This window comes from Zea mays, chromosome 2 (assembly GCF_902167145.1).
Source record: "Zea mays cultivar B73 chromosome 2, Zm-B73-REFERENCE-NAM-5.0, whole genome shotgun sequence".
Lineage (NCBI taxonomy): Eukaryota > Viridiplantae > Streptophyta > Magnoliopsida > Poales > Poaceae > Zea > Zea mays.
The window spans coordinates 174,504,148-174,528,879 of record NC_050097.1 but is presented as its reverse complement, the minus strand read 5'-3'; the positions used below and the strand labels follow the sequence as shown (position 1 = coordinate 174,528,879).

Below are 24,732 nucleotides of genomic sequence, written 5' to 3'. Positions count from 1 at the left end.
GGGAACCCGCTCGGACACCCTCGGGGGCTGGGTCATAGCTCGCGCTGTCCACCCGAGCCGGATCATCACCGTAACACCCTCGGGGGCTGGGTAAACGCCAGCGCCATCCTTAGGGACCGGGTTCTCTGTAGCAGCCACCTCTAAGGCTGAAGGATTTTCAACCACTTCCATGGGAACAGAACAATCTAGATCAGCCTCTTGACTCTTAAGACCGCGCTCCAAGGTCGATGAGGCACGAGACGCTGCTCGGGATAACTCTAACCCGACATCAGGCATGTCAGCGCAAACTGAAAGGGAATTAGGCTTACACCTATTTCCTAAATGATTTTGGTGGTTGAATTGCCCAACACAAATAATTGGACTAACTAGTTTGCTCTAGTCTATTAGTTATATAGGTGTCAAAGGTTCACACTTAGCCAATAAAAAGACCAAGAAATGGGTTCAACAAAGAGAGCAAGGGATAACCGAAGGCTACCCTGGTCTGGCGCACCGGACTGTCCGGTGTGCCACTGGACAGTGTCCGGTGCACCAGGGAACTCCAAGCCAAACTCTTCACCTTCGGGAATTCTCAGAGGCGCTTCGCTATAATTCACCGGACTGTCCGGTGTACCACCGGACAGTGTCCGGTGCTCCAAGGAAGAGCGGCTCTGAACTCGCCAGCTTCGGGAATTCGCTCCGCTATAATTCACCGGACATGTCCGGTGCACACCGGACTGTCTGGTGAGCCAGCAGAGCAACGGCTACTTCGCGCCAACGGTCGACTGCAACGCATTAAATGCGCGCCAGCGCGCGCAGAGGAGCAGAGCACGCGCGGGTGGCACACCGGACAGTCTACAGGACTTGTCCGATGCACCACCGGACAGCCAGGCGGGCCCACACGTCAGAGCTCCAACGGTCGAAACCCAACGGCCTGGTGACGTGGCTGGCGCACCGGACAGTGTCCGGTGGCGCACCGGACTGTCCGGTGCGCCATGCGACAGCAGCCTCCACCAAACGACTAGTTTGGTGGTTGGGGCTATAAATACCCCCAACCACCCCACATTCAAGTCATCCAAGTTTTCCACCTTCCAACTACTTACAAGAGCTCTAGCATTCAATTCTAGACACATCCAAGTGATCAAATCCTCTCCCAATTCCACAAAAGCTTTAGTGTTAAGTGAGAGAGATTTGTTGTGTTCTTTTGAGCTCTTGCGCTTGGATTGCTTCTTTTTCTCATTCGTTCTTGCGATCATCTCAATTGTAAACAAGGCAAGAGACACCAATTGTGTGGTGGTCCTTGCGGGAAGTTTGGTTCCCAAATTGATTTGAGAAGAGAAGCTCACTCAGTCCGAGGGACCGTTTGAGAGAGGGAAAGGGTTGAAAGAGACCCGGTCTTTGTGACCACCTCAACGGGGAGTAGGTTTGCGAGAACCGAACCTCGGTAAAACAAATCCACGTGTCATACTCTTTATTCGCTTGCGATTTGTTTTGCACCCTCTCTCGCGGACTCAATTATATTTCTAACGCTAACCCGACTTGTAGTTGTGATTAATTTTGTAAATTTTAGTTTCGCCCTATTCACCCCCCTCTAGGCGACTTTCAATTGGTATCAGAGCCCGGTGCTTCATTAGAGCCTAACCGCTCGAAGTGATGTCGGGAGTTCACGCCGAGAAGGAGATGGAGACCGGCGACAAGCCCACTACAAGCCACGGGAAAGCTTCATCGGAAGAGTCCCGCAACAAGGGGAAGGGGAAGGAGAAGAAAGCCTCTTCCCACAAGTCGCATCGGAGTGGCGACAAGAAAAAGAAGATGAGGAAGGTGGTCTACTACGAGACCGACACTTCATCACCTTCCACCTCCGGCTCCGATGCGCCTTCCATTACTTCTAAGCGCCATGAGCGCAAGAAGTTTAGTAAGATCCCCCTACGCTACCCTCGCATTCCTAAACATACTCCATTACTTTCCGTTCCATTAGGCAAACCGCCAACCTTTGACGGTGAAGATTATGCTAGGTTGAGTGATTTGATGAAATTTCACCTAACCTCACTCCACAAAAGTATATGGAATGTTGTTGAGTTTGGAGCACAGGTACCATCCGTAGGGGATGAGGATTATGATGAGGACGAGGTAGCCCAAATCGAGCACTTCAACTCCCAAGCCACAACTATACTCCTCGCCTCTCTAAGTCGAGAGGAGTATAACAAGGTGCAAGGATTAAAGAGCGCCAAGGAAGTTTGGGACGTGCTCAAGACCGCGCACGAGGGAGATGAGCTAACCAAGATCACCAAGCGGGAGACGATCGAGGGGGAGCTCGGTCGCTTCTGGCTTCGCAAAGGGGAAGAGCCACAAGACATGTACAACCGGCTCAAAACCTTGGTAAACCAAGTGCGCAACCTCGGGAGCAAAAAGTGGGATGACCACGAGATGGTTAAGGTTATTCTTAGATCACTTATTTTCCTTAACCCTACTCAAGTTCAATTAATTCGTGGTAATCCTAGATATACACTAATGACTCCCGAGGAAGTAATCGGGAATTTTGTGAGATTTGAGTATATGATCAAGGGCTCAAAGAAAATCAATGAGCTAGATGATCCCTCCACATCCGAAGCACAACCGGTCGCATTTAAGGCGACAGAGGAGAAGAAGGAGGAGTCTACACCGAGTAGACAACCAATCGATGCCTCAAAGCTCGACAACGAGGAAATGGCGCTCGTCATCAAGAGCTTCCGCCAAATCCTCAAGCAAAGGAGGGGGAAAGATTACAAGCCCCGCTCCAAGAAGGTTTGCTACAAGTGTGGTAAGCCCGGTCACTTTATAGCAAAATGTCCTATTTCTAGTGACAGGGGCGACGACAAGAAGGGGAGAAGAAAGGAGAAGAAGAAATACTACAAGAAGAAGGGTGGCGACGCCCATGTATGCCGCGAGTGGGACTCGGACGAGAGCTCCTCCGACTCCTCCTCCGACGAGGACGCCGCCAACATCGCCATCAACAAAGGCCTTCTCTTCCCCAACGTCGGCCACAAGTGCCTCATGGCAAAGGACGGCAAAAAGAAGAAGGTTAAATCCAAATCCTCCACTAGATATGAGTCCTCTAGTGATGATAATGCTAGTGATGAGGAGGATAATTTACGTACCCTTTTTGCCAACCTAAACATGCAACAAAAAGAAAAGTTAAATGAATTAATTAGTGCCATCCATGAAAAGGATGACCTCTTGGATACCCAAGAGGACTTCCTAATCAAGGAAAACAAAAAGCATGTTAAGGTTAAAAATGTTTATGCTCTAGAAGTTGAAAAATGTGAGAAATTAACTAGTGAGCTAAGCACATGCCATGAGACCATTGACAACCTTAGAAATGAAAATGCTAGTTTAAGTGCTAAGGTTGATTCAAATGTTTGTGATATTTCAATTCCCAATCTTAGAAATAATAATGATGATTTGCTTGCTAAGATTGAGGAATTAAACATTTCTCTTGCTAGCCTTAGGATTGAGAATGAAAAATTGCTTGCTAAGGCTAAATAACTAGATGTTTGCAATATTACAATTTCCGATCTTAGAGATAAAAATGATATATTGCGTGCTAAGATTGTTGAACTTAATTCTTGCAAACCCTCTACATCTACCATTGAACACACTACTATTTGCACTAGATGTAGAGATGTTGATATTGATGCTATTCATGATCATATGGTATTAATTAAACAACAAAATGATCATATAGCAAAGTTAGATGCAAAAATTGCCGAGCATGAACATGAAAATGAAAAATTTAAATTTGCTCGTAGTATGCTTTATAGTGGGAGACGCCCTGGCATCAAGGATGGCATTGGCTTCCAAAAGGGAGACAATGTCAAACTTAATGCCCCTCCTAAGAAATTATCTAACTTTGTTAAGGGCAAGGCTCACATGCCTCAAGATAACGAGGGTTACATTTTGTACCCTGCCGGTTATCCTGAGAGCAAAATTAGGAGAATTCATTCTAGGAAGTCTCACTCTGGCCCTAACCATGCATTTATATATAAGGGTGAGACATCTAGGCAACCAACCCGTGCTAAGTTGCCTAAGAAGAAAACTCCTAGTGCATCAAATGATCATGACATTTCATTTAAAACTTTTGATGCATCTTATGTATTAACTAACAAATCCGGCAAGATAGTTGCCAAGTATGTTGGGGGCAAGCACAAGGGGTCAAAGACTTGTGTTTGGGTACCCAAAGTTCTTGTGTCTAATGCCAAAGGACCCAAAACTATTTGGGTACCTAAAGTCAAGAACTAAACTTGTTTTGTAGGTTTATGCATCCGGGGGCTCAAGTTGGATTATCGACAGCGGGTGCACAAACCACATGACAGGGGAGAAGAGGATGTTCTCCTCCTATGAGAAAAACCAAGATCCCCAACGAGCTATCACATTCGGGGATGGAAACCAAGGTTTGGTCAAAGGATTGGGTAAAATTGCTATTTCACCTGACCATTCCATTTCCAATGTTTTTCTTGTAGACTCTTTAGATTACAATTTGCTTTTCGTTTCTCAATTATGCAAAATGGGCTACAACTGTCTATTTACTGATGTAGGTGTCACTGTCTTTAGAAGAAGTGATGATTCAATAGCATTTAAGGGAGTGTTAGAGGGTCAGCTATACTTAGTAGATTTTGATAGAGCTGAACTCGACACTTGCTTAATTGCTAAGACTAACATGGGTTGGCTCTGGCACCGCCGACTAGCCCATGTTGGGATGAAGAATCTTCATAAGCTTCTGAAGGGAGAGCACATTTTAGGATTAACAAATGTTCATTTTAAAAAAGACAGGATTTGTAGTGCATGCCAAGTAGGAAAGCAAGTTGGTGCTCATCATCCACACAAGAACATCATGACAACTGACAGGCCACTGGAGCTCCTACACATGGATCTATTTGGCCCGATAGCTTACATAAGCATCGGCAGGAGTAAGTACTGTCTAGTTATTGTGGATGATTATTCTCGCTTCACTTGGGTATTCTTTTTGCAGGAAAAATCTCATACCCAAGAGACTTTAAAAGGATTCTTGAGACGGGCTCAAAATGAGTTCGGCTTAAGGATCAAGAAAATTAGAAGCGACAACGGGACGGAGTTCAAGAACTCTCAAATTGAAGGCTTCCTTGAGGAGGAGGGAATCAAGCATGAGTTCTCTTCTCCCTACATGCCACAACAAAATGGTGTAGTGGAGAGGAAGAATAGAACTCTCTTGGACATGGCAAGAACCATGCTTGATGAGTACAAGACTTCGGATCGGTTCTGGGCCGAGGCGGTCAACACCGCCTGCTACGCCATCAACCGGTTGTATCTACACCGAATCCTCAAGAAGACATCATATGAACTCCTAACCGGTAAAAAGCCAAATATTTCATATTTTAGAGTCTTTGGTAGCAAATGTTTTATTCTTGTTAAAAGAGGTAGAAAATCTAAATTTGCTCCTAAGACTGTAGAAGGCTTTTTACTAGGATATGATTCAAACACAAGGGCATATAGAGTCTTTAACAAGTCCACTGGACAAGTTGAAGTTTCTTGTGACGTTGTGTTTGATGAGACTAATGGCTCTCAAGTAGAGCAAGTTGATCTTGATGAGTTAGGTGATGAAGAGGCTCCATGCATCGCGCTAAGGAACATGTCCATTAGGGATGTGTGTCCTAAGGAATCCGAAGAGCCTCCAAATGCACAAGATCAACCATCCTCCTCCACGCAAGCATCTCCACCAACTCAAAACAAGGATGAGGCTCAAGTTGATGAAGAAGAAGATCAAAGAGATGAGCCACCTCAAGATAACGGCAATGATCCAGGGGGAGATGCAAATGATTAAGACAAGGAGGATGAAGAACCAAGGCCGCCACACCCAAGAGTCCACCGGCACCAAGCAATCCAACGAGATCACCCCGTCGACACCATCCTCGGCGACATTCATAAGGGGGTAACCACTAGATCTCGTGTTGCACATTTTTGTGAGCATTACTCCTTTGTTTCCTCTATTGAGCCACACAGGGTAGAGGAAGCACTACAAGATTCGGATTGGGTGGTGGCGATGCAAGAGGAGCTCAACAACTTCACTAGGAACGAGGTATGGCAGTTGGTTCCACGTCCTAATCAAAATGTTGTAGGAACCAAATGGGTGTTCCGCAACAAGCAAGATGAGCATGGTGTGGTGACAAGGAACAAAGCCCGACTTGTGGCCAAGGGATACTCCCAAGTCGAAGGTTTGGATTTCGGTGAAACCTATGCACCCGTAGCTAGGCTTGAGTCAATTCGTATATTATTAGCCTATGCTACTTACCATGGCTTCAAGCTTTATCAAATGGACGTAAAGAGTGCCTTCCTCAATGGACCAATCAAGGAAGAGGTCTATGTTGAGCAACCTCCCGGCTTTGAAGATAGTGAGTACCCTAACCATGTTTATAAACTCTCTAAGGCGCTTTATGGGCTAAAGCAAGCCCCAAGAGCATGGTATGAATGCCTTAGAGATTTCCTTATCACTAATGGATTCAAAGTCGAAAAAGCCGATCCTACACTCTTCACTAAAACTCTTGAAAATGACTTGTTTGTATGCCAAATTTATGTTGATGATATTATATTTGGGTCTACTAACGAGTCTACATGTGAAGAATTTAGTAGGATCATGACACAAAAATTCGAGATGTCTATGATGGGGGAGTTGAAGTATTAATTGGGATTTCAAGTAAAGCAACTCCAAGAGGGCACCTTCCTAAGCCAAACGAAGTATACTCAAGATATTCTAAGCAAATTTGGGATGAAGGACGCCAAACCCATCAAGACACCCATGGGAACCAATGGGCATCTCGACCTCGACACGGAAGGTAAATCCGTCGATCAAAAGGTATACCGGTCGATGATTGGGTCTTTACTCTATTTATGTAAATCTCGACCGGATATTATGCTTTCCGTATGCATGTGTGCAAGATTCCAAGCCGACCCTAAGGAAGCTCACCTTACGGCCGTAAAACGAATTTTGAGATATTTAGTTTATACTCCTAAGTTTGGGCTTTGGTATCCTAGGGGATCCACTTTTGAATTAATTGGTTATTCGGATGCCGATTGGGCGGGGTGTAAAATTAATAGGAAGAGCACATCGGGGACTTGCCAGTTCTTGGGAAGATCCTTGGTGTCTTGGGCTTCAAAGAAGCAAAATTCTGTAGCTCTTTCTACCGCCGAAGCCGAGTATATTGTCGCAGGCCATTGTTGCGCGCAACTGCTTTGGATGAGGCAAACCCTTAGGGACTATGGTTACAAATTAACCAAAGTTCCTCTTCTATGTGATAATGAGAGTGGAATCCACATGGCGGATAATCCCGTTGAGCATAGCCGCACTAAACACATAGCCATTCGGTATCATTTTCTAAGGTATCACCAACAAAAGGGAGATATCGAGATTGCATATATTAACACTAAAGATCAATTAGCCGATATCTTTACCAAGCCACTTGATGAACAAACTTTTAATAAACTTAGGCATGAGCTAAATATTCTTGATTCTAGGAACTTCTTTTGTTGATTTGCACACATAGCTCATTCATATACCTTTGATCATGTCTCTTTCATGTGCTATGACTAATGTGTTTTCAAGTAAATTTCAAACCAAGTCATAGGTATATTGAAAGGGAATTGGAGTCTTCGGCGAAGACAAAGGCTTCCACTCCGTAACTCATCCTTCGCCGTCGCTCCAGGCAACTCTCCGTCTTTGGTATAATCTTCACTCATATGTTTTATCTGCCAAAGGGGAGAAAATAGTTACAAAAGGGCTTATATTTCACTCAAAGTATCTGTTATTGGCGATTCATGCCAAAGGGGGAGAAAATATTAGCCCAAAGCAAAAGGACCGCACCACCACCTAATTTTAAAAACTAATGATTTTCAATTGGATTTTAAATTGGTATCTCATTATGTTCAAAAGGGGGAGAATTCAAAATTGATATCTGAAAACCCTCTTGAACACTAAGAGGAGAATTTCATTAAGGGGGAGTTTTGTTTAGTCAAAGGAAAAGCATTTGAAATAGGGGGAGAAAATTTCAAATCTTGAAAATGCTTCGCAAAATCTTATTCATTTACCTTTGACTATTTGCAAAAAGACTTTGAAAGAGATTTACAAAAGAATTTGCAAAAACAAAACATGTGGTGCAAGCGTGGTCCAAAATGACAAAAATTAAAGAAATAATCCATGTGTATCTTATGAGTATTTATATTGGCTCGCTTCCAAGTAACCTTTGCACTTACATTTTGCAAACTAGTTCAATTATGCACTTCTATACTTGCTTTGGTTTGTGTTGGCATCAATCACCAAAAAGGGGGAGATTGAAAGGGAATTAGGCTTACACTTATTTCCTAAATGATTTTGGTGGTTGAATTGCCCAACACAAATAATTGGACTAACTAGTTTGCTCTAGTCTATAAGTTATACAGGTGTCAAAGGTTCACACTTAGCCAATAAAAAGACCAAGAAATGGGTTCAACAAAGAGAGCAAGGGATAACCGAAGGCTGCCCTGGTCTGGCGCACCAGACTGTCCGGTGTGCCACCGGACAGTATCCGGTGCACCAGGGAACTCCAAGCCAAACTCTTCACCTTCGGGAATTCTCAGAGGCGCTTCGCTATAATTCACCGGACTGTCTGGTGTACCACCGGACAGTGTCCGGTGCTCCAAGGAAGAGCGGCTCTGAACTCGCCAGCTTCGGGAATTCGCTCCGCTATAATTCACCGGACATGTCCAGTGCACACCGGGCTGTCCGGTGAGCCAGCGGAGCAACGGCTACTTCGCGCCAACGGTCGACTGCAACGCATTAAATGTGCGCCAGCGCGCGCAGAGGAGCAGAGCACGCGCAGGTGGCACACCGGACAGTCTACAGGACTTGTCCGGTGCACCACCGGACAGCCAGGCGGGCCCACACGTCAGAGCTCCAACGGTCGAAACCCAACGGCCTGGTGACGTGGCTGGCGCACCGGACAGTGTCCGGTGGCGCACCGGACTGTCCGGTGCGCCATGCGGCAGCAGCCTCCACCAAACGGCTAGTTTGGTGGTTGGGGCTATAAATACCCCTAACCACCCCACATTCAAGTCATCCAAGTTTTCCACCTTCCAACTACTTAAAGAGCTCTAGCATTTAATTCTAGACACATCCAAGTGATCAAATCCTCTCCCAATTCCACAGAAGCTTTAGTGTTAAGTGAGAGAGATTTGTTGTGTTCTTTTGAGCTCTTGCGCTTGGATTGCTTCTTTTTCTCATTCGTTCTTGCGATCATCTCAATTGTAAACAAGGCAAGAGACACCAATTGTGTGGTGGTCCTTGCGGGAAGTTTGGTTCCCAAATTGATTTGAGAAGAGAAGCTCACTCGGTCCGAGGGACCGTTTGAGAGAGGGAAAGGGTTGAAAGAGACCCGGTCTTTGTGACCACCTCAACAGGGAGTAGGTTTGCGAGAACCGAACCTCAGTAAAACAAATCCACGTGTCATACTCTTTATTCGCTTGCAATTTGTTTTGCACCCTCTCTCGCGGACTCAATTATATTTCTAACGCTAACCCGGCTTGTAGTTGTGATTAATTTTGTAAATTTCAGTTTCGCCCTATTCACCCCCCCTCTAGGCGACTTTCACAAACTTCTATCATTCCACCATCTATCGGCTCGGACAGCAGATCTTCAGGGACCATATCTTCGAGAGTCTGATCAAAATTTGCCAGAGACAATTCTTGCAGACCAACGAGAGCAGACAAAGCTAGAGAAGGAACACCACTACTCTCCCCACTGACTATATAACGATGACAGTTTTTGCGAATTAAGGTGATTTCCTCCTCCTTTTCCTCATCCTCGTCAATAATACGAACAACACACCCATTAGGATCAGCTCTGGCCGGATTGCACCCATTGGGATCAGCATCATCAAGGTCACACCCATTGGGGTCAGCATCAGCGGGGTCACACCCATTGGGTTCATCAACAGTAAAAATCTCCACTGGCACTTCCTCGGCAGCAGGAGCAGAAGGGCCGGCATCCTGATTCAAGCATGACACTCGTCGAAGCCGTCTCTTTTTCTTTTTCTTCCCCTCAACAGGAGAAGTTGGATGACTGGCCAGGCGAGGACGCTTCGGGCGAGTGCTATCAGATCTTTGAATGTCCAAGGTCTTTTCAGGCTCTGGGATAGGTACTACAGCTAGTATTTCAGCAGGGACCGAATCAGAGGAATCCTCAGCCAACATGTCCAGCATAGCACTTATTTCTGCGTCGCTCGGGTTTATAGGCATCTCAAAATGAACCTGCCTCTCGTCATTGGGGATTTCACCAAGCGAAACAACCAAAGCTTCAACCTCTTCGGGAGAGGGTCGCACTCTAAGGCCCAAACCACTGTCACCAGTAGGAGGATTTGACATAAAACTGATGAAAGTCTTGGAAGGAGGCAGATTCCAGGCTGAATATGCAATAGGAGCACCGATATTCGACACCTTGCCTCTAAGAATCATCTCAAGCCGGCTTATCAGATCCACAACAGGAATCCTTCTGTTGGTAACCCGGGTCGAGTTAGTGATGCCATGATACAGATAAGTTGGGTACGCTCTGTCCTTTAGTGGCTGAATGTTCTTAAAAACAAAATCGGCGACCACAGCTTCAGCAGTCAGACCTTTCTCCTTCAACAAGCCAACCTCGACAAGTAGAACCCTAGCCTCGGCTATCTCCAAGTCTATGGGGGATTCAGTCCAACTTGGAGCGCGAACATCCGGCTGTCTCCCTGACCGAGGGGGTAGAGAATTGCCGTGATTCTCTACAATAAACCATTCCAGGCGCCATCCTTTGATGCTGTCCTTGAGTGGGATGTCGAGGTACTCTGTCTTCCTCCCACGACGCATCTCTAAACTTGCACCACCCACGAGCTGGTGCTGCCCCCCGGCCATCCCAGGCCGACAGTGATACAAGTATTTCCACAAGCCAAAATGTGGCAGAATACCAAGGTAGGCTTCACACAAATGAACAAAAACAGAAACTTGCAGAATAGAATTGGGATTCAGGTGGGTTAGATTTAGATGGTAGAAGTCAAGGAGACCGCAGAAGAAAGGAAAAATAGGAAGAGCAAGGCCGCGGATGAGAAAAGGAATATAAATAATGGACTCGTGGGTGTCCTCCGTCGGGATAGTGACCCCACGGTAGATCCGCCAAGAACAAAGTTCTTTCGGAGGAAGAACTCCGACGGAGACAAGATGAAGAAGGTCGGACTCAGAAACAACAGACATGTGGTTACCTGCGAAAGGCAACTGGCTGTTGGGATCGATGGGAGGAATAGTCGCGGCAGATGAACTCTGATTCTTCCGCTTGGGTGCCATCTCGATCTCACTGGCAAACTGAGCGGAAGCAGGATTACAAGGAAGCAGAGAAGGCCTGGATGCAGAAAAGTAGGGCTAGGGCTCAGAATGCAGAAGCATGCGACGACGCAGTACAAATGGGGTTTTCCCGGGCCAGATGCCATTTCTAAAAGTGCGCAGTCATCACTCGACCGTTGTTTCCATAAACGCCGACGTGGCCTAATACAACTCAGATGTTATTTCTAAAACGCTGACGTGCCAAGTCATCACTCGGCCATTGTTTCCATAAACGCCGACGTGGCCCAATACAACTCAGCTGTTATTTCTAAAACGCTGACGTGCCAAGTCATCACTCGGCTATTATTTCCAAAACGGCCGACGTGGCCCAATATAACTCAGCTGTTATTTCTAAAACGCTGACGTTACCAGTCTTCACTCAGTCGTTATTTCTAAAACACCGACGTGACCCGTTATCACTCGGCTGTTATTTCTAAAATGCCGACGTCACAAGTAATCACTCGGCCGTTATTTCTAAAACGACGACGTGGCTCAAAAGGACTAGGCTGTTACCTCTAAAATGCCGGCGCCGCAAAAGAACCACTCGGTTACCACCTCTGAAAATACTAACAATAAATCAGCTGTTTTTTCTCTATGAATATGCAGGCAAATCTAAAACGCAACTCGACGATTCCAAGTCGTTACTCAAGCATTACATCCAAGAACAACGGCTACATTAAGCATAAACACGATCGACTGGAAAAGGAGCGATGGGAAAGCAAAGAAATGCACGCAGAATGGGATGAAATCTTCTTCATTATAAAGGGAGGGGAAGTATTACCAAACTTAAAAACCAACTCATTATGAGTCGGTCTTCTTCCCACTGTTCGATACACTACACTACTACATTACATTTCACTACATTATGCTACTAACTACTACTACATTATTTTCACTAATACTACTTCTACTACTAATCTATACTAACATTTAAAACCAGTGGCACCTAGCCACTGACCTTGTTGCTGCCCTTGCTGCCGTCCTTGCCGTCACCGCTGCCGCCCTTGCCGCCACCTTCGCCGCCGTCGCCATCGCCGTCGCCTCCGTCGTCGTCGTCGCCGTCGCCATCGCCGTCGCCTCCGTCATCGTCATCGCCGTCTCCATCACCGTCACCGCCACCCTCCTCGTCCAAGGAGACCTTCGACTCATCCGAGCCCTCAAGCCCGGCGCGCTCGATGGCCCAGATGTAGGTCCACACCTCTGCGGCGATCCCCCTAGGAGTCGTCTGAATCATCAGACGATGCCGGGGGAGAGGCATGGACCGGCGAACCCTCTGACTCGGAGGAGAACTCCTCCTCTGAGTACTCGAAATCACCGAAGTCCTCCGAGGGAGGAGTTGGCTCGCGCTTCCGCTTATCGCCGGAATGGTGTGAGGAACTCCCACCTTTCTTGCTCTTGCCCATGGTGAAGTAGAAGAGAAGAGAGTAAGCAACAAGCGACAGTAAGATATGTGAAGATGCCGGAGAAGCAAGCACACTATTTATAGAAGAAGAAGGCAACCGCTCACCTCCTACCATGGTCACTGAACAGTCGCAAAAATTCAATATGCAATTCAAACCGTCTGGAAACACGTCAGGCGGCTTGCGTCGTTCCACGTAACACGACACCCATTGGGACTCCAGTCAACTGCTTGGACGATATGATTCCACCCGCGGTCACGTCAAGTTACTACTCAGGAGCAGTTCGCTAAACGCTCAGCGCACCAAGCCGTCCCTTGCCTACACCCATTGGGGGGGGACGTCCAGAAATTTTCAATAGATTTTCCTAAGCAGTCACATCCATACAGTATACGCAATGAATACCTCAAGACAGAAGGAAGATATCAACAGAGATCAGAGGAAAGCCAAATATATCCGATGAGGTACAAGTCTAATCAACAGAAGCATTGAAGCACGAAGTGATATGAAGACTAGCCAAAGGCCATCTACCGAACATCCAATCGGTCGCAGATCAAATAAATTTCAAGACCTAACAAGATATGGGCAGATCGCGTGCTCGATCTCAAAGGCAAAACTATATGCTGACCTCTAAAGCATAAAGTTGATGATATAATGCTGATCTCTAAGGCATTCGATAAAAAGGAAAGGATGATTTCTGAAAAACAGCGTGAGATGAAGACCTTCGAGTGGATTATTTTTAGTAATCCATTCAAAGCTCGGGGCTACACCCATTAGGTGCACCTTTGGTGCACCCAATGAATCATCAACCCCAGGAGACAGAATGCTGATTTCTAAAGCATAAGATGAAACTAAGACAAGGCTGACTTCTAAAAGCACAAGTGGAAGACAAAAATGATTTCTGAGAAGACTTGAAATGAAGACCTTTGAGTGGATTATTTACAAAAATCCACTTGAAGCTCGGAGGCTACACCCGGTGCACCCAATGAATTTTGAACTCTAAAAGAGCGAAATGCTGACCTCCAAAGCATAAACCCGAGACAGAACATCGATTTTTGAGGAATAATAGCAGAAGAAGACTATAGAAGATCATTTTTACCGGGTCACTCAGAGTTCAGAAGCAGTGGCTCGACATACTTATTTTCAAGGCATTCCTTATCAAAATCAAAAACTGCAAGCAGGACCTAGAATCTTTGGGCCGTTTATTTCAAAATCAACCCAAAGATTGGGGGCTTGTGGGGGACGGATATCCCTCGAGTCCACCGGAAGGATAAAAGACCTCACGAAAGGCCCGTGGGCCTAATAATTCGCAACGTCATCCCTTCGTGGGCCTGGGGAGGAACGTCTAGTGAAGTGGATTGACACAAGACCAGACGGCCCGATGAATTTGAGCAATGATCGTAACAGTGATCCGACCTTCCCGTGCAGTGCCCTCATACATCAGAACTGAATAAGGGGTAGGTCGGCGGAATCATAGGAAGATAGGCTCAGTTGGTTCACTATTACTTAGGCTCATGTTGTTATCATATCCACATGTAACGCCCCACGGTCGAATATATAAGGACTAGGGAGCATCCCCTCAAAAGCATCTCACTACTTAGCCATCCACCCAGTTCTCTAATATCCTTAGCATTAGAGAATCTCCTTGTAACTCACCACCCAAAGTACTCACGCCAGGACGTAGGGTGTTACACATCTCAAAGCGGCCCGAACCTGTACAAAATCGTCCACTGTCTCTCGTGCATCTAGCGCGAACCATCGAGCTACAGTCGGTAACACCGTCCTACTCCAAAAAGCACCTCGAGGGGCAACCCCGGGTGCGCGGTCGGACCCAAAACACCGACAGTTTTGAAGGTCCATATTTCATAAAATACAAGTTGAGAGGTTTTGATCTTCATTTTGTAGAAGAAGGTCGCTAAGAAAGGTTGGTTTATGTTTCTCTTGCCAATTTTTGTTCATTCTTGCTCAATTTTAGCCACATTTTGTATCAAGAGTTTCACCATGTGAGAAAAGAGTATAATAGCTAGATTTTGTCTTAGTTCTCAAATCAGCTTATTCATGATATATTTAATTGTTTAATAAATGATGCATGTGTTTGTATATGGAGAGAGAGGAAGATGTGTTTGGTAATTAATATTTTTTAATTAGTTGTTATGAAAGATTGCTTTAATTATGTTTCAATCAACAATTTTTGTTCGTTGTTGCTCAATTTTAGCCACGTTTTCGAACTATGCTTTTTATCATGTGTTAGAGAAAAGAGTACAAATAAGTTTTTTTAACTATTTATTCAAATGAGGAGTGAGAAGATGATGAACTAGCTTATTTCTCAAACCAAACACCTCATCATTATTAGGATATTTGGTTTGAGAAATGAGCTAGTCCATCATATTCTCACTCCTCACTTTTTTGTTTGGTTTATGAAATGGAATGAGTTGATCCATCATCACCTTATTTCTTATAGTTAGTTAGTTATTACTAATATAAATAATTAGATCATCCCACCAAATTTGAGTAATGGATTCACGATGAATGGAGTGACAAACCAAACACCCCTCCAAACTAGCCCTGTTTATATTTTTCGGCAAGGTAAACTGAAAACAGATTTTACTAGGGGTACATTTATTATAGAGTACTCCAACAGGGGCCGTGCAGCCGTGCAGGCAATGGTACACAGAGCTAGACTGCATTACTAGTAGTAGTAGCAAGCATGCATTATTGTACTGGTAAAATAGCTAATGCTTGCTTTAACAACCTAGCTCGCCAGATATATACACAAAACACACCAGCTAGCTGTTGCAGTGCAGTACTGCCCTGCCCCCACAGTCATGACTCATGAGCCGTAGATGAGATCACAGCATGAGCGTCCACTGCTGGGTGGGACTCCCAGTGGCGGGCGACACGATGACTTGGCTAGCAGTAGCATTAGCCCCCGCAGATGGCCTGGCGTCCAAGACCATCCCGGTGCCGGTGTTGAAGATGGTGCCGTCGTTGCGGAACACCCAGCGCTCGCAAGACGATCCAGCCCCGTCGCAGAGTTTCACCGTCACACCCCCGCTGGCATCAGCAGCCAGGCACTGCCATTGAAGGAGGAGCCACGCGGGCGGGCGTACGGAGCCGTCGGGGTAGAGCGACCACTGCACGCCGTCGCGGCAGGCAGCGACGGATACGGACCCCGCGTAGTCCGCCTGCAGGCAGAGGTCGCGGAACCCCACGATGGCGGCGTCCAGGGGCGCGGTGACGTTGGTCGGCGTCCACGACTGGCCGGTGCCGCGGTCGTCCTGCCGCACCGTGAGCCCCGCGAAGAGAGTCGACGAGGTCACGGCCAGCACCAGGCCGCGGGACCACTTGAGCGCGACGGTACCGTCCACGCGCACCTCCCAGACGACGCGGCCCGTGGGGAAGCGCGGGCAGTCGTCGACCACCGCGCGAGCGCCGGCCGCGTCGCCGCTGCTGGTCAGGCATTTGCCGTTGGACCGGATGGTGCCGTCCCTCTTGAGCGTCCAGAGCTGGTTCACGGCGCTGGTGGACTTGCAGCTCCACAGCTGCACCTGGTTGCCGTTGTAGTAGTAGCCGTAAGGCACGTCCACGCACCTCCCTTCCGGGCCGACGAGGCGCACCGTCGGCTCGGCCGGCAGGCCGCACGCCGCCGTCGTGGCTCGAGCGCCGCCGCCCGGCTGCATGTCCTCGTCCGGCTCTTGCACGACGGACCTTATGAGCAAGGCCGGCGCCCCCCGCGTCCTGTTGCAGCTTCCGTGCTCCAGGAAGGACACGAGGGGGACCGCGCTACGCACGTTGTCCACCCGCATCCACTTGCCGTTGCTCCGCTGGACAGGGACCGGGGCGGCGAAGGCGCCCTGGTAGGACTGCTGGACGGCGGCGGAGAGCCACGGCCAGCGCGCCTGGAGCCCCCGCAGGCTCGGGTCGTTGGCCACGCCGTTGCTGTCCCACATGCCGGCGCTCATCCGCCGCTCGACGTACGGGAACGTCGCCGCGCTCGCCACCATCATGTCGCAGGCGGCGACGCCCCGTCTCAGCTCCTCTTCGGTAGCGTTGCCAGTGGGGAACAGGAACAGCGACGAGATGGCCTCGTCGAGATCTCTCGCTCGCCATGCCGCGACCCCAGGATCCTCGCCGTCGCCGGCAGCAGCAGCAGGTCGCGTGACAGGAGCCGAACTTGTTCCCCACGGGCCACCGTAGTAACAGATCGCCGACGAGAACGTGCGGCCTGATCTCTTGAGGAGGCACGAGCGCTGCCCTGCTACGTAAGCCACGAAGTAGGCTCTGGAGACATCCATCTTCAAGCTTACGGAGCGCCCTGCCTTGTTCACCAGAGTGATGTTTAGAAACGATTCGAGCGCGAGCGGGTCGTCTTCGTCGACCAGCACGGGGATCCCGCTGCTGTTGCCCCCCGCTTTGCTCACCAAGCCAGCACGAACAGAAGCGATGAAGCTCTTGTACTTGTCGGGGGTCGCCGAAGCGGTGCTGAAGTTCAATTTTATGTAATCTGCTCTCAGTATCGGAGCTGCTGCACCCACATTTCCAGATGCTAGCGCTGGTAGCAGAGCTGCCCAAGAAGCAAGGCAGAGCCATGGCACAGCAAGGTGCACCATCAGGCTAATTGCTTGCGTCCCTCCTTTCATCTACATCCAACATATTATATATAGTGAATAGCTGCTTTGTACATGAATTCGTGGCAAAGACGACGACTGCCACAAATATTTAAGAACGAGGGTAGTGTAGTTGATTTCATAAATTTATAAATACTGGAGCAGAGCAGTAGGGAAAGACAACTGCTCCAGAGAGGATTAAATTAATTCTCTGAAGAAACAATTCAGAGGACAAAAATACCGCTTGCTGCTTGGAGGTTCAGGAGGATCCAGACTCTCCAGAGCGCGGGCGATGCTATATTTTTATATCTAAACTTGTTTGGTTGGGGATGGAATGGATCTCCCGTCAGCGTTTCCTCCCTTTTTATAGCCGCGGACAGCACATCAGTGGCACTTGCTGCTTGCTACAGCCCGCGTCGCTTAGCCGACAGCGACATGAAATGGTCGATAGGACCACGCCGTGCGCCTCCACGTCGACAGCCTTCAGAGCTACAACTGCGTTAGGCTGGTGCCAGTGCAGGCGGGAAGCACGGGCGAGAGGAGCTTACGGGAGCGAGAGTGGGACGGGAGAGGGGCGGGAGAGCGGGAGCGGGCGATGGCCGCGTCGCCCGGCGACAGCGTGCCTGTCGCCTCGCTCTCGCCTGCACTGGAGAGCGTGCTCGGGTGAGAGGAGGGCGGGAGCAGGGCGACGCGCTGGCGCGGTGGGCGAGAGCGCGAGGCGAGAGTGAGTTGGCACATTCTAGTTGGTCCACCTAGACATTTTTGACTGTTTGGAGTAGCAGTTGGTCCACTTAATTCTGAAATAGAAAAGCTGACGTGGCTATAGCCTGAGGCTGTAGCCTGCTGCAGCCTGTGCACTGGAGCAGCAGAGGCGAGAGTGGAGGCGAGAGCTGACGTGGAAGAGGCGTGAGGGAGACTGTATCTAGTGCTTTTAATTCTTATTAAAAGCCACGTTAGCTATCTTACTTATTATCGTAGATTCTTATCTATCGCTCTAGCTACCATAGTCATCTTAACTCCACAACACAGCATTGTGTTAAAAAAAATTTAATCGGGTCACATAATTGAGAAAAATATCTCAAATAAAATATAGTTTTTAAAAAATAAAAATCACATATTTAGTAAAATAACGATACAATTAAGAATATCCTCGTCGTCATCCTTCTCTTACACTTCTTTCGTATTTCCTTCCTCTCGTCTAATTTTAATTGCATGGTCAAATTTTTAGTCCATTTTGTGGGTCATTTTTTATGCCATCGTCTATGTCAACGGTTGATGTTGGGTGTCTTCTCCTCCAACGAAGATACTCAAGACAAAAATAACTTCGGCAAAGTGATATAGAAGTCTTCCCTCCTTCTACCGAAGGTTCTCAAGACGAAGACCTTGTGTATAAGCAACAATACCAAATGCCGAAGCTACCATCAGCTTCGGTTAAGATCAAGCAGAGGAGGAAAAGACTAGATAGACCCTAGTAATCTAAGTTGTGTCTATAAACAAATGTTGAGGGTCATGAATATAATTTTACCCGGAATGTGTCCCGTGCCTATAAATAGATGAACAGTAACACCGTACTGTTCACGTTGAATTGTAGTCACTCTCTCGCATCTTCACCTTCGAGCAAGCCGAATGTATCAATGTAATATGAATTCCGTTTATATTCATACATGTTTCATAGAGTACAAATACGAATGAATTAAAGAGTAATACTTGTTGTGTTCACCTCTTTACATTCTTGTTTATTTATAACATGATAAAGACATGTCCTTCATAACCTTCGTCCGATGATCATTGAATCCTAGAGGAAACAATGCTTCGGAGGACGAAGGCATTTAATCCTTAACGATTGTGTTGCCTTGTTCTTGATTCACAGCATTTGAGAACGAGTGACCAACATTGGTGTCCACCTCCGGTGAACTCACTTCCACGACAGTGACAATGGCTTCGCAAGAAGCTCAAGCCATGGTACCTTTGGATACAAAGCTGGTGCTCCCAATCACGGGCGGTTCAAGCTCTAAGCCAGCTAACAAGAAGCAGAAGAAAGAGGCACAAAGAAGGGTACATCATGTTGGAGTGCAAGGACCCCTCATCAAGTACAAGTGGTCACACATACCAATCACCTTCTCTCAGGAGGACTTTCAGCTCAAGGACTACCCCAATAATGATGTAATGGTCATATATTGTGTTATCAAAGGGTTTCTGGTTCACAATGTCCTTGTAGACATAGGCAGTGCAACAGATATCATCTTCGCAAAAGACTTCAGGCAGATGCAAGAACAGGATGATAAGATACATGATGCAACACATCTCCTCTGTGGCTTCGGAGGAAGGCAGATAATGGCACTTGGCAAGATAACAATGCTGATTACCTTCGGCTATGTTCACAACACAAGGACAGAGCAAGTTGTCTTTGACATTGTTGATATGGAGTATCCTTACAATGCAATCATTGGTCGAGGAACATTAAAAGCCTTCAAAGCAATACTTCATCCAGCATATCTATGCATGAAGATATCATCAGACCAAGGTTCCATAGTTGTACATGGAAGTCAAGATGCTGCTAGAAGGGCCGAAGGGAACTGGACAGGTTCGAAGGCTATCCATAACATAGATGAAGCCGAAGTTCACCAACAGTATAAGCACAAAAGAGATAAAGCTGCCTCAGCAGATCAACCAAAGCCTATGCTTTTTTGCGAAGACATAACTGAGCAGAAGGTGTGCTGGGATCTCAATTGTCTAATGAACAAGAAAAAACTCTGTTGAGGTTTCTGTTCAACAACAAGGATGTATTTGCTTGGTCAGCCAATGATCTTGGTGGTGTTAACAGAGATGTTATCAAGCATTCACTTAATGTAGATCCGGTTATCAGGCCAAGAAAGCAAAAGCTTCAGAAGATGTTCGATGACAAAGCCGAAGGTGCACGAAACAAAGTCAAAAGGCTTCTGACGCTAGAGTAATTAGAGGGATAACATATCCAGAGTGGCTGACCAATACTGTGATGGTGAAGAAAGCTAATGAAAAGTGGAGGATGCGTGAAAGTCGCCTAGAGGGGGGTGAATAGGCGAAACCTAAAATTTACAAACTTAAACTCGCACTGAGGTCGGGGTTAGCGTTAAAATTAAATTGGAGTTCGAAAGATAGTTCTCCTTGCTTAGAGTTTCTCAATCAATGCGGATAATGTTTGGGAGCAAACTCAAAACTATGTGAGCAAGCGAACTTTTGGAGAGAGGAAAGATGGGAAAACAAATCAAGTGAAGATCGCACAAATGAACACGGTGATTTGTTTACCGAGGTTCAGTTCCAAAGAACATAGTCCCCGTTGAGGAGGCCACAAAGGCCGGGTCTATTTCAACCCTTTCCCTCTCTCAATCGGTCACACAGACCGGTCGAGGCTTCTCCTTAATCCCTTGGGTCACTAAGACCCTGCAAGGATCACCACACACTTAGGTGTCTCTTGCTAGCTTTACAAAGCACTTAGAGAATAAGAATGAGAAGGAGAAAGCAATCCAAGCAACAAGAGCAACAAAAGAACACAAAACACCCTCTCTCAAGTCACTAAGCAATTGAGTTAATTTTGAGGCTTGGAGGGGATTTGATCTTTGGAATGTGTCTTGGAGTGAATGCTATTGCTCTTGTATTGAATGTGAACTTCAAAAAACTTGGAAGCCATTGAAGGAGGTGTTTGGGGGGTATTTATAGCTTCCAACCACTTCCTAGCCGTTGGCTGAGTTTGCTGTCGATAGGCACACTGGACAGTCCGGTGGTGCACTGTCCGGTGCGTGCCACGTCAGCATGCCCGTTGGGGTTTGGGGCGGTCGACCGTTGGAACCCCCTGTCCTGTAGCTACACAGGACATGTCCAGTGTGTTTTGACTTTCTGCTCTGACTTTTGGCTTGCACGGTTCCCTTTTGTAGTCGACTGTTGGCGCCAGATTACCGTTGCTCCTTTGGCTCACCGGACAGTCCGGTGAATTATAGCGGAGCGCGCCCTGGAGAAACCCGAGAGTGGCTAGTTTGAGTGCAGCTCGGCCTGGGGCACCGAACACTGTCCGGTGCGCTACTGGCAGCACACCCTCAAGTCTTTGCTTCAAACTTTGTTGAATCCCCAACTTAATTTCTTTATTGGTTTATGTTGAACCTTATGCACCTGAGATAAAAGACATCTTGGCAAACTAATTAGTCCACATGGTTTGTGATGGACATCAACCACCAAAATTGAATATAGGAAATGATTAAGCCTTTTTCCTTTTTGATCTCCCCCTTTTTGGTGATTGATGCCAACACAAACCAAAGCAAAAATAGAATGCAAAAATGTAACTAGTTTGCAATTATGATTGATGTGCATAGGTTACTTAGATTTAAACCAATTGAAAGAATTTATTCATATGTCTAAGAATAAATGTGATTGTTTTCTTCTATTTAACATTTTGGACCACATTTGCACCACTTGCTTGTTTTTGCAAATCCTTGGAAAAATCTTTTCAAATTCTTTTGCGAATAGACAAAGGTATAGGAATATGATTTCAAGAAGCATTTCTAAGATTTGAAATTCCTCCCCTGTTTCAGAAGCTTTTCCTTTGTCTAAATAAAAGCTCCCCCTGAAGAAATTCTCCCCTTAGCTTTCAAGAGGGTTTTTGAAATGATTTCCATTCTTGAAAAAGATACCAAATGAAATTGTACCAATTAAAATTTTTATACTAAGTGAAATTTTGAAACCAAATGAGATACCAATTGAAATTTTTTGAGACTAACTAAAATACTAATTGAAATAATTTATTCCTTTAGTTTTTGAAAATTTAAAATGGTGGTGCGCGGTCCTTTTGCTTTGGGCTTAATAGTTTCTCCCCCTTTAGCATTAATCACCAAAAAACGGAGAACTTGAGAGCCCTTAGTATTCTCCCCATGTGGGGCCTAATACTTTCTCCCTCAATGGTAAAAGAAATATGAGTGAAGGGTCATACCAATTGAGAGTTTTCGGAGTAACAACAAAGGAAAAATGATACCGTCAGAGTTAGAGTGGAAGCCTTGCCTTTGCCGAATACTCTATTTCCCTTTCAATATGATATTAAACATAGAAGTATACTTGAAAACACATTAGTCGTAGCCTTGGTACAAGAAGAATAAGAAATATGCATTTGTACCATATGAAAGAGATATGATCAAAGGTATATATAAGTGAGCAATGTGTGCAATGTTTCAATCAAAGTTCCGAGAATCAAGTATGTTTAGCTCATTCCTAAGCTTGCTAAAGGTCTTTTCATCTAGTGGCTTGGTAAAGATATCGGCTAATTGGTTGTGGGTGTTAACATAAGCAATTTCGATATCCCCCTTTTGTTGGTGATCTCTCAGAAAGTGATATCGGATGTCTATGTGCTTAGTGCGGCTGTGTTCAATGGGATTATCTGCCATGCGGATTGCACTCTCATTATCACATAGGAGAGGGACTTTGCTCAATTTGTAGCCATAGTCCCTAAGAGTTTGCCTCATCCAAAGTAATTGTGCACAACAATGGCCTGCAACAATATAATCGACTTCGGCAGTGGATAGAGCTACTGAGTTTTGTTTCTTTGAAGCCCAAGACACCAGAGATCTCCCCAGAAACAGACAAGTCCCTGATGTGCTCTTCCTGTCAATTTTACATCCAGCATAATCGGCATCGAAATACCTAATTAAATCAAAGGTAGATCCCTTAGGGTACCAAAGCCCAAACTTAGGAGTGTAAACTAAATATCTCATGACTCTTTTTACGACCCTAAGGTGAACTTCCTTAGGATTTGCCTGGAACCTTGCACACATGCATACAGAAAGCATAATGTCCGGTCGAGAAGCACATAAATGGAGTAAAGATCCTATCATCGACTGGTATACCTTTTGATCTACGGATTTACCTCCCGTGTCGAGGTCGAGATGCCCATTTGTTCCCATGGGTGTCTTGATGGGTTTGGCATTTTTCATTCCAAACTTCTTAAGTATGTCTTGAATGTACTTTGTTTGGCAGATGAATGTGCCCTCTTGGAGTTGCTTGATTTGAAATTCAAGGAAATACTTCAACTCCCCGATCATAGACATCTCGAATTTCTATATCATAATCCTACTACATTCTTCACAAGTTGACTTGTTAGTAGACCCAAATATAATATCTTAAACATAAATTTGGTATATAAACAAGTATTTAGCAATTGTTTTAGTGAAGAGAGTAGGATCAACTTTTCCAACTTTGAAGCCATTAGTGATAAGAAAGTCTCTTAGGCATTCATACCATGCTCTTGGGGCTTGCTTGAGCCCATAAAACGCCTTTGAGAGCTTATAAACATGGTTAGGATACTCACTCTCTTCAAAGCCGGGAGGTTGCTCAACATATACCTCTTCCTTGATAGGGGTATATGGTGAGGAAGGCACTTTTCATGTCCATTTGATAAAACTTAAAGCCACGGTAAGTAGCATAGGCAAGTAATATACGAATTGACTCAAGCCTAGCTACGAGTGCATAGGTTTCATCAAAATCCAAACCTTCGACTTGTGAATAACCTTTTGCAACAAGTCGTGCTTTATTCCTTGTCACCACACCATCCTCATCTTGTTTGTTGCAGAATACACACTTGGTACCTACAACATTTTGGTTAGGACGTGGAACTAAATGTCATACATCATTTCTTGTGAAGTTGTTAAGCTCCTCTTGCATTGCCACCAACCAATCCAGATCTCTTAGTGCATCCTCTATCCTGTATGGCTCAATGGAGGACACAAAAGAGTAATGTTCACAAAAATGAGCAACTTGAGATCTAGTGGTTACCCCCTTGTGAATGTCACCAAGTATGGAGTTGACAGGGTGATCTCTTTGAATTGCTTGGTGGACTCTTGGGTGTGGTGGTCTTTGATCCTAAATCTCTTGATCATCTTCCTTGTCTTGATCATCCTCATCTCCCCCTTGATCAATGTCTTCCTCCTGAGGTGGCTCATCATATGATCATCATCCTCTTCTTCTTGAGCCTGATCCTCATCTTGGGTTGGTGGAGATGCTTGTAAGGAAGATGAAGGTTGATCTTGTGCTTGTGAAGGCTCTTTAGATTATTTTGGACACACATCCCCAATGGACATGTTCCTTAACGCGATGCACGGAGCCTCTTCATCATCTAGTTCATCAAGATCAACTTGCTCTACTTGGGAGCCATTAGTCTCATCAAACACACAATGTCACAAGAAACTTCAACTAATCTAGTGGACTTGTTGAAGACTCTATATGCCCTTGTGTTTGAGTCATAACCACGTAAAAAGTCTTCTACTGCTTTAGGAGCAAATTTAGAATTTCTACTGTTGGAGACTTGTTCTCAAATGCTAAGAGTTAAGAACAAGGCAACATAAAAAGTGTTA

At 46.0% G+C, this 24,732-nt stretch overlaps 1 protein-coding gene across 1 annotated transcript; it reads right to left on the bottom strand.

Moving 5' to 3' along the window:
- Positions 1 to 15,346: 15,346 nt before the first annotated feature.
- LOC100272711 (uncharacterized) lies at positions 15,347 to 17,685 on the bottom strand. The gene is made up of 2 exons (NM_001346778.1): positions 17,607 to 17,685; positions 15,347 to 17,398 (listed from the first exon to the last, which is right to left on the bottom strand). The coding sequence occupies exon 2, from the start codon at positions 17,396 to 17,398 to the stop codon at positions 15,608 to 15,610; it is 1,791 nt and encodes a 596-aa protein (NP_001333707.1). The 5' UTR covers positions 17,607 to 17,685; the 3' UTR covers positions 15,347 to 15,607.
- Between the last annotated feature and the right edge of the window lie 7,047 nt (positions 17,686 to 24,732).

Coding starts and splice junctions, on each gene's coding strand:
- LOC100272711 (NM_001346778.1), bottom strand. CDS start 17,398: ATGAAAGGAGGGACGCAAGCAATTAGCCTGATGGTGCACCTTGCTGTG.